An 11,072-nucleotide genomic window follows, 5' to 3' on the forward strand; every position below is an offset into this window, starting at 1 on the left:
TTATTTTAACAAGGGGAATTTGTTTCTGTCTAACTCACATTCCAGAGCTCCCTCAGTGTGATCCAGGGAGAACAAATGAGTGTCCTTAGCTCTGTTCCACCTTCAGTTTACCACAATGGGTACCAAAAGACAACCTCAAGAAAATCCATCAGTGTTAGGGGGTCATCTAAGGAGAAGTCTCTGCTTGAGGTGGCTTGCCATTTTCACTGTCCTAAAAGATCTGTCCCATATCCTCAGCTGTGTAAATCAATATTGCTCCACCAATAGTTACGGAGCGTTTCTGATTTACACTAGCTGAGGATCTAGCCCATATTGCTGCTCCTGTTAGACTTGAGGTGGTATTTTTTGAGGCTCATACAGTTGCTTCTTCAGTAATCACTGGATATACACTGTAAGCATCAGTATCCAGATCTGCCAGTCAGCCAGCTCCACCTCCCCAATACTTCATCCTTTCAAATACATTTTAAGTAAGTACAAATATTTGAAGCTTTGAAATGTTTCTCCCACTCCCCTCCACACACGCAGCACCACGTTAGTTGGATATGTGATTTCTTCTTGTGGGGGTCTCTAATCCACACATGTAGAAAGCTGGATGCTCTGATCTGGTCATTTCCATCTCTAGCTTCTCTCCTCTTATGGATTTTGACACAGCCGTAGAGTAGAACAGCCATGCTAGAATACAGCACAACTCTCTAGAAACTGGTCGTTGTTTTAAATAGTGTAATTTTATCATTGTATCTTGAAATTAATATTGAAAACAGAGGGACCTGTTCAGCCCAGGTGTCACCTCCATTGACTTCAGTGAGTTACACCAAGGAGAAATTTGGCCTATTTTGTAAATATTTTTTGTTTTTGTTGTCTTTAATTAAACCCTTGGCATATTTCTATGTATAATCTGCCTTGTGTTCTCTAGGGATTGCCACTGCTTCTTGACATTGTTATGACTTTGGGTTTTCCCAGCAAATCATGTTCTGAAATGGAGTCTTAAAAATTACCTTTAGTTAGAAGATCTGGCCAATGCAGTAACACACCATCACACAGAGGGTATCTATTATCCACATCATTAAGACACATTACAGTCAAAACCTGCACCGCTGGTCAGAGTGTGGTGTCTTTCATAATAATAGACACTTCTTTGTAAACCCTTTCCTGCCCTACACACATGCATATGTTTCAATATGAGAATTAAAAGCAAGTGAGAGAAATGACGGTACAATTATTTCAGTGTCATTGACGCCATTGCTAGGATGGAACAAGACTGAGAACTCTCTTAAAACTCAGCAGTGTTATTTTTTTTTAAGGTTTGCCACAAGCCATCTCTTGTGACTTTTGGCTGATGGTTGGACTGTTTGGGGTTATTTGTTTATCTACCCTGCACACGGTTAATTTTTTCCTTCTGGCATGGTTTGTTTCTAAGGAATGTGTGTCCTTACATCCTCCTCAGTAAAGGCCCTGTCTGCATTCTTTGCAAATCAGCATGAAGGAAATTTAAAATGGTTTCTTTCCCTCCCGTGGGCCTGTTAGAGACCCATGGATTTGCTCAACTGGGCAAACCAGGTTTTCTGTGTGACTTGGCAGTAAAACCTGTATCCATTTAATTGAACCAGAAAAAAGTGTGTGCTAGAGCAAGATAATAAAGGGCTTTTGAATATCTCAGCTGGATATTTTTCTTCCTGAGTGAGAAGGCCAAATGTTATCTTGACATTTAATCTTTAATATTAAAAAATGGTGCTTTGTTTGCCAGCGTGTTCCAAAATAATCTGTTTACTCTCTTCTTGCCTTATTTCTTTTAACTTGCTGAATTAGATGACCTACTTACTTCCTCCTGTTACCAGTTACAAAGAGCCACATTGCACAATTTATTTTGTAAAATGGACTTTCCGACCATTGCAAAGCCATTGGTTGCCATTTTACTTTTGCTGGTTAATTGATCTAGTTGAGGGGTCTTTAACTCTTGCTGATACAGCACAGTGAAAGATTGCTCAATTCTGAGCCAGTGGCGTAATGGGAAATCCTGAATGATCATGTCTCATTGGACTTAAGACTCCCACAGTGTGTGATGCTGAAGGCTATGTTGACTGTACCAAATTTGCATATAAATTGTTGTAATTTTTAGCAAGGAGCTGATCCAAAGCCCATTTTGTTCATTGGAAAGGTTCTTAGAGTAGGACTATAATCTTTTCTGGGTGTCTCTTGACAGAGAAGTAGGACTTGCTCACTCTTCGATTTCATCGGCAATAAAAACCTGCAATTGATCAGCTCAGTTCTTACCTGCAGATTACAGGGATAGGGCGTCTACAAGCTGCCACACTTCACTCATCCCCTGTTTAACTCCTAACTTCCCCTCCTACCTGAAGAGGGGTTACAAAGAGGATGGAGCTTGGCTGGTCTCAGTGGTGGCAGATGACAGAACAAGGAATAATGGTCTCAGGCTGCAGTTGGGGAGGTTTAGATTGGATATTAGGAAACACTATTTCACTAGGAGGGTGGTGAAGCACTGGAATGGGTTACCTAGGGAATCTCCATCCTTAGAGTTTTTTAAGGCCCGGCTTGACAAAGCCCTGGCTGGGATGATTTTGTTGGTGTTGGTCCTGCTTTGAGCAGGGGGTTGGACTAGATGACCTCCTGAGGTCTCTTCCAACTCTAATCATCTATGATTCTATGATTGTCTGCAGGAGACTCAGCAAAAGAGAGAGGCCAAAACCCTGGAGCTGTACAGCCTTGAACTTTTGGGGAAATACAAAACTTTGCAGCTCGAGCCTGTTTCTAATAGCTACTTTATACTAATAATTCAGAGATAATGAAAGGTTGGGTATGACTGTGCAGTATTAAATTTCACTTTTAGGTCTGTCTCTCTATACCTAGGTGGAACAGCCTGTGCAGTTAGATTTGAGAAGGATGGGTCTCTTCAGGGCATGGTGTGGATTCCATCTGCTATATTTAAGGGGTTTTTAAAAGGTGTTTAAATACCCGCCTCTTCGGAGCTGATGACTAAAACTCAAACCTCACTGTTACAAATAGAATGATAACTAAGGTTTATTTAATTGAGGCCTTGCCAGACTGCATATCTTTTTGATTTATTTGTCCTTTCACTGTTCTTATTTATTTGCAAGCATCTTGTTCGGTCTAGTCTAATTAAGTGAGGGAAATTGAAACCAACTGTGAGCAGTTTAAAATACATGCGTGTATATACACTAACTTTATCTGGCTTGCAAGGAGATGCTGAGAGAGAATAGGTGGGCTTTATGGTGCATACAGGCATGTCTCTATGCACTCTGTAAGGACCTTGGAAGTAACATAGGTTTATCTTGCAGCAGGCTATTTTCATTTGAGTCTTCCTAGCCTGCTAAGATATCTCTTTGCAGTCAAGTCTTTTACTCATAAATTTTACATTCCAGAATGATTGTGAGAAATGCCAAAATCTGATCATCTAAAATGCTTAAAGATCCAAATTTATCCGTTAGCATCTTTTCCTGACTTAAAAAAAATTATTTTACTTCCCCTTAAGGAGGTGAGTGTCATAGATCCTATGAATTCTTTTTTGGTTTTGATCTTCACTTACTTATTTTGTGCAGTTTTGGAGACAGAGGGAGATCCTCGCTCTCCAAATCTAAGGAACAAAACAAAAAAAATCTCCTTCATAACAATTAAAAAAAAAAAAGTTACTCCAAAATGTTCCATTCCATACCATTTTTTTTTTAGAAAAAACCAAACCTTTTCGATGATGAAATCTTTATATAGCTTACAGATAAAAGGGTGGCGGGGGACGGGGGGGAGGTTTGGTAAAGTATTGAATGGATCCAAAAATGATTTTACTAGATGTGATTTGCTTTATTTGCTGTCAACATTTTAATATCAATATTAACACAATGTGTAGTCTAAAACTAGTTCCTTTGTAGTTTGCATGGGATGTGAATGCTGTCTCGACGTGCCCAGATCTAGAAAACTTGTTACTACTGCATGAGCATCAAATCAGATGTTGAAAAATATCGATATAGTTTGTGATAATTTGGTGAAAATGAGCACCTACAGTCTCTGGTTGCAGTAGTGTGTTGAATGATTGTTTTTATATATATATATCTATCTATATATATTTGGAGCTCCAAGCTTCTTAGTAGTATGGGCTGACTATTATTCAGTACTTGCTCTCCTATCGCATGGCCTTGGTTAAGTGTTAGAAGTTGGGCCTAGGCTGTTTATTCTAGTGTTTGGCTTTGTAATAACTGTGCATGCTCGGCTTCTAGCCTCATACCCAGCTTTATTCTCTGCACACCAGTCTTGAATAGCTACAGTGCTCAACCGAATTTTGGCGCACCCGCTTCCCCGGCAGGCTCCAATCCAGCCCGGCCAGGAGGATTTCCAGGGGCTAACAGCCCAGGTCCAGTCGCAGACCTCTACGGTACAGCCAGTCAGGACTCCGGTGTTGGTAATTACATAAGTGCTGCCAGTCCTCAGCCAGGCTCTGGCTTTGGCCATGGAATCGCTGTAAGTAACCATTTCTTTCCCTTCTCCACGGGGGTAGTTTGAATTTAGTTCAGGAACCATTTTGTAGAGGGTTGTTTGTTTGTTTTTTAATGAAAAATGAATTGTGTGGTGCACTGCTCACGTAGCCTTTTACCATTTTGTGATACTATTCTATCTAACTTGCTCAATCTACTAATAGACTTGTTTCAAAATGGCACACTCCACTGCCCTGGCACTTGAATTATAAGCGGAATTGAAAATGCTTGTATGACCCCCTACTCCTCCATTATAGATTTGACATACATTAAACTGTAATATTTAAAAAAATGCTTAAAGTTTGTTCATTTTAAATTTAAGTCTCTCTATTTCTGTAGAACAAATATTTTAGGCTGAGGCACCGAATGGCATATAATGCCCCAATTCTTTATCTCTATCGAAGAGAAAGTGGTCCTTTGCTTTAGCATCTCCAGTTCTGCAAACATACATGTCCTTAATTTAAAACAGATGAATAGTCCTACTCATGTCAGTAGGACTATTTACATGCTTAAAGTTAAGTACGTGCACAAGTGTTTGCAGAATCAGAGACTTAGTATGGAATTGAAGAAGAAAAGTTAGCCTGAGATGATGTGTGCTCAACATGTTGATAAGTAGTTTATTGCTAACATTTCTTGAAATTGGAAGGTCACAAGTAAGTCTCTACTATTTTTTTTCTCAAGTCAATGGGAAATATTTTCATGGTTCTATCATCTAACTAATATAGGCAATGGAAATTTACTTAACAAACTTGCATGCTGTTTTTCAGATTGTATTGTTTTACCTCTGTGCGTTAGCATGAATGTGTTTGAATCTGTTTAGTGGCTGTCAGTCTCTGAAATGGGAAATCAGCTACCTGGAAAAAAAAATTTAAGCAAACAATGAGATTTTTTTTCATTGTGTGTTTTCCATCTTAGATGTATAGAGAAGTTTCAAAAGATTACTCAAAACCAAACAGGAGAGTAATGTTCATATTTTAGCCAAATTGGTTGGGGGAAAAAATGTAGTGCAGACAAAGCTCCTGAAATTAACTAGTGTGGTTTTCATTGTATTTTTTAAATACCTTTTTGCAGCCTTCTAGTTGTGCCCTAATGTTCTGAATTCTTGTTCAATTCCATTCCCATCGTAAGGTCACTTAAGTAACTTGACAATCTCATTGGATCAGTGGTGCTCTGAAATGTGGATTATTATTATTCTGCCAAGAGCTACATCAATTTAAACTGCCATCTATCACCACTTACAACACCCCTCATTTCCACTTTTCGCCTAAAGAAAAAGACCTGTTTGTTCTTGAAAACTTGTGCACTTTGACCTTTGCAACATCCTGATTGTCAAATAATAATAATACAACATTTGGCATCTTGTTTTGTCTGTACTATCATTTTTTTAAGGAAGTATTTTCTCTCTGATGTGCAGATTGGCAGCCTCCTAATTCCTCCTCTCCCCCCATAACCTTATCGAGAACATGGGGGTCTTTTTTATTCTTTATTTTTTTAACATTGTCCATTTACTAATCCTAATGTTTAAAAAACCCAAAATTTAGAGGGGGTGTGTGAGAAGATTAGTGTCTTGGAAAGGTAAGATTAGAATTCAACACATCAAGTCAGTGGTGACCAGAGAACAGCTTTCTTAAACACATATTCATGCTGGCAACACAGTCTTTCAAGTCCTTTGATAATTACTTGCCAAAAAATTAATAATAATCTGTTCCCATGTATAGAACACTGATGACCTTAATAATTGTACAATTTTAGGGACCTTTGATTGCAACGGCTTTTACAAATGGATACCATTGAAACGTTACACATGGTTGGTTGCCATCTCACTTTGAGGTATTACAATATATACCATTTGTATGTTATGCTAAGCTACTATTTCCCGTATATATTTTAAATTAAGAAAACACCTTTTGATCTTCACTTTCTTTTTTCCTTGGCCTTTAATCATTCCTTTTTGCAATTGTTTATTTTAAAATCAATCTTGTGGGTTGGAAACTGGAAGAGAATCAGGAGCTAGAACCCAACAAAATTAGTGTTTTTACATTCATTAAGCTTAGAGCAGTTGCTGGCATTCTTTAAAACCCAAAGGAATAAATGATGATTCCAGAAGTCTTTGGGGAAACAAATGAAAAAGTGTCAGTAGGCAGCATTGCTGTGAGGATTACGGATTTGCTATGAATGCAGTTTTCTAAAAATAAGTGAACACCGTTGCTTTATTGCAAAGAAAACCATAATTCATAATTAACTACTGTACCAAATATTACAGCTATGAGATAACATTGTTACTAGTAACCATAGAGCAATTATCTAGATTAAAAAATTAAACCTAAGCAAATTAAATTAAAGACATTACCTTAGTATTTGGATCACTGCCAGTTTCCTACCCTTTTAACTGAGCTTGAGTTAATTACATGTTTTTAAAAAAAATTGTTTGGCCTTTTGGCATATTCATTTTTGCAAATGAATATTCTTATACCTCTAATAATGTAAATTAAAAAGTCAGTCAATACAAAACAAAAGTTATACCTATTAAACCATGTGTTTACCTTTGTAGTTTACATTTTTCTATACGGATACAAAAATAAATTTAAATGTCAAATTTTATTTCTATTGATTCTTAGCTAGGAATAAATCTGATCAGTCACATTTTAAATTTCAAATAAATCTATGGAATTAAAATCATAATTACAAAGGGGAGTGGGATTGTTACAATACGTGTGGAGGGTACTTAAATGTGTATGTGTATCTACCAATATATGCAAAAAAAACCTGCCTAGAAAAACAATCCTGCGCGCACACACACACCCCTTATCCATCAAGCCATGATCACCCCACAAAATGCCCACTGATGCTGGGCTGCATGATTTTTGTATCTAATAGAGATAGTACATTGATCATTTTATAACTATTACTATGTTATGATCTCCTTTAATGTATGACAAGAAATGGTCATGAGTATCTCCTGCATAAATGTGTATTTTAAATTTTTAAGAATGTTTCCTGAACTAATTTGGTCCACAAAATATAATTTTTATGGGGAGAGTAAAATGGATAAGCACTCATTTTTAATCCTAGTTATTTTTGGTAACGTTATAGTGTGTGTATAGACACAGACACACACAGTAATTGGTCTATATTTTAATCATATTAAAAATAATATTTAATTTAATAATATTTTCACTATTGTTGTGTCTATATCCTTCATACAGACAAGCTGTGGAGCTCAAGGCATGTTGGGGATTTTTAAAGAAACAGTAATTTGAACTAATAATGCCGCAAGACAGGAAATGTTAACAAAATTAATATATTGCAATCATCTTAAACCTACCACAGCACATCAACCTGTAACCATTATTTACTGGCCAGTGTTACAAGTTTAATCATTAATGACTTAAAAACAGAAATAGCTGTTAACACCGCTAATTACTAATTAAAATAGATGGGGGGGGGATTGTCCGTATTATTAATTTCTCAAGGACTATTGAGTTTGAAATTTGTAATTGTGACAGTGCCTTCCAAAATATACTTCCACTTATCTCACTATGGTTTCCTCTTCCATCTGTGAGCAGGCTCCACTGCTCCAGCTTACAAGGGTCTGCTAATATAGTGGTTCTCCACATGCAGAGGACTTTCTGTAAAGCAAAAATCTTATCTTGATACTGAGATAGGATGTGATAGTATTTGAACTGGGTCTTTACAAATTACATTACTTAAAATGAATTGCAGTGAAGTTCATGTCAAAGCTCAGCCCTTCTGCATACTCTGTGTGTGCAAGATTTCAGCATCTCCTTCATCTCCCTCCTGCTGGAATACAACTCAGTATACACCTGCTCGGCAGCCACAGGTGTGATTTGCAGCTCGTGCAGACGTACCTGTGCTAGCTGTGTTCTAGCTAGCTCACTAAAGTGAGGACACTGCAGCACAAGCCCGCCTAGTACATACTCGCTTGTGCAGCCCATGCTGAAACCCACTTGCTTGATTTTAGCAAGCTTGCTAAAGCAGTGGTTCTCAGCCTGGGGGTACTCAGAGGTCTTCCAGGGGGTACATCAGTTCATCTAGATGTTTGTCTAGTTTTACAACAGGCTACAGAAAAAGCTCTAACAAAGTCAGTACAAACTAAAATTTCATACAATGACTTGTTTATGCTGCTCTACATAGTATACACTGAAATGTAAGTACAATATTTATATTCCAAAAGATTTATAATATATGGTATAAATAAGTAAGCAATTTTTCAGTAATTGTGTGCTGTGTGACACTTTATGTCTGATTTTGTAAGCAAGTAGTTTTTAAGTGAGGTGAAACTTGGGGGTACACAAGACAAATCAGACTCCTGAAAGGGCTCCAATCGTCTGGAAGGGTTGTGAGGCGCTGCGCCAGAGTACATCTACACGAGAGGCAAATCACACCCCTGCCTGCTTGCACTGTAGATAGACCCTCAATTGCAGGAGTGTTTTTTTTATTTTTGTCATAATTAAAATAATTTCCGTAGTGAAGTTTAAATAATAATTACCCCCCTCTGTCCCAATCCTGGAAAAATTGACCTAGAAGAGTAGTCCTGTTGCACTCAGTTGGATTACTGACATATGAAATTGTCTGCAGGATCGGTGAGTTAGGTGTTACACATCCACTTATAAAAGTGATCATTCCGTTGAAATGTACCCATGTAAAAGTTATCATCTAGAAAGTACTTGAACAGTTTTAGAATATGCATGTTATAAAGCTATGTAAACTCAGTAGTGTGACTGGTGTATTAGGAGATTTTCTAGTACTTCTGATGAATCTAGTAATATTTTATTGTTCCCAAATACTAGTGAACAAAATCCAAACAAACAAAAACCACCCTGTAAAAGTACAAAAGGAGCTTGTCAAAGGAGCACTGAATTTGAAACTGAGGTATTTACCTTTGTAAATGTATTTGAAAGAGAAGATCAATAGCTTAAATTCTGCTCTGCTATACTTTTCATTCCAGAGTAACCCTATAAGCTTCAATTATGTTACTCTGGATTTATACCATGTGATTTAGAACAGATTATGGCCCAAAACACAGGTGTCAAATGTTTAAGGACGCTTCTCATTTTGATATTAAAAAGTTTGCACAGTTCTCATGCACTGGCCCTTTGCCAACATCACCTGCTATTTACATAAACGGAATAGGTCATGTTTAGACTATTTCTGTTCACTTTTTGTATTTAAGTGATATTATCTTTTTCATATTACACATATGAATAGTGGGTTTGATACTGAAAGGGACTGAGCTCCCAACAAGAGCTACTGGTCCTCAGCACATCCCTGGGTCAGGTCTATTATATGTCAAGTTTATACTGTGTGGCACTGATTGCACAAAAGAACATACAAAGACCTGCACAGGAATTCTACTGAGCTATTTACAAATATAGGTACATAATAAACCCCGTGAGGAACTGCATTCGATTTGAGAACTTCTGTTGCTCTCAAAAAAATTGGTTATGTTATGTGTTCTTTTTATCCTTTATAGAGTATATCTGGATGTCCAGGCAAGACAGGGCGAAGTTTCTGAATGGTCCCATGTTCAGGTGATATCATCAGACTTTGAGCACTACATCATCACCAATAACATAAACAAACTGGAGGTGGCACTCTATGGACTTAGGTTGTTTAAAATCTCTCTCATCATCTCATGAATCTGCTGTACTATAAAAACAGCTTTTAAAATATGTATATATAATCCATTTCTCTTTTGTTTTATTTTCTTGATGGGTTCCCCCCCCCCTTTAAATCTATTTGAATCACATTTTTTCAAGGCATTTGACATACTCTCGTAGTCATGTAGTTCTAATTTGTGTATCTAGTAAAAGCCTAACCATAGTGTAACTGTTTATATTAAGGGGTTTTCTTTTCTTTTTTCCTTCCTTTTGTTTTACGTAGTTGTTGCTTAAAGGATGCTGAGATGGTAACATGAGTCTCAGTCTTTTGGTACCAATTCTGAAACTGTAAAAACTTTTCAGGTGGAATTTTAGCACACACTGAATTAGAAGTTGAGCAAGAGCAGCGGGTGGGCTGAAGTCAAGTTTCTAGTTTGCGTTGTATGGGAGCTGAGAGAGTAGTTGAATAGCAGGATCTCTAGCCGTTCTTTTGATTTGTGATGTCTTTGTTAACCTAATTATATCTATTTTCGGCAATAAGGTAAGGACTGCAAAATTTTTTTGTGTCCTTCTTTTTCTATAAGTGCTTTTTTTGGTTGAAAGAGGTGATATAAGGTTTTTTGAAATTGTGAATTCTGGAAAAAAAAAACAAAAAAAAACTGTAAATACAATTCCATTAACTACATATAAACTATTAAGAAAGAGAAAGAGAAATACAAAATATTTTTGTGATGGAGTCAGTCTAAGGCAGTTTCTCTACTAAATGGAAGAAAAAAAGTTTTAAACGTTTAGATCAACTGCCAGAGCTGGCCCATAAGAGTTAGATTAACACTGTTTAGCTTGCTCTGTAGGTGTGTTAGACCTTATAACTGTACTAGCGTCATACCAGCATATTAACTAGTCATATGTGCACAGCTTAAAAGGTAACAGTTTAGTTATATTTTTTAATTTA

General features: G+C 37.0%; 1 protein-coding gene across 4 annotated transcripts in view; it reads left to right on the plus strand.

Annotated features, from left to right (window-relative positions):
• Positions 1-11,072, plus strand: part of MSI2 (musashi RNA binding protein 2) — a 386,104-nt gene that overhangs the window by 371,453 nt on the left and 3,579 nt on the right. For all 4 annotated transcript variants that reach the window (XM_044993537.1, XM_044993538.1, XM_044993540.1 and 1 more), the window contains 3 exons: positions 4,277-4,485; positions 6,252-6,329; positions 9,994-11,072. The exon at positions 9,994-11,072 is cut by the window's right edge and continues 3,579 nt beyond it. In XM_044993537.1, coding sequence (XP_044849472.1) covers positions 4,277-4,485; positions 6,252-6,293 — 251 coding nt within the window. In that variant the 3' untranslated portion in view covers positions 6,294-6,329; positions 9,994-11,072. The remainder of the gene's footprint in view (positions 1-4,276; positions 4,486-6,251; positions 6,330-9,993) is intronic.

The sequence above is a fragment of the Mauremys mutica genome, chromosome 19 (genome assembly GCF_020497125.1).
Source record: "Mauremys mutica isolate MM-2020 ecotype Southern chromosome 19, ASM2049712v1, whole genome shotgun sequence".
NCBI lineage: Eukaryota > Metazoa > Chordata > Testudines > Geoemydidae > Mauremys > Mauremys mutica.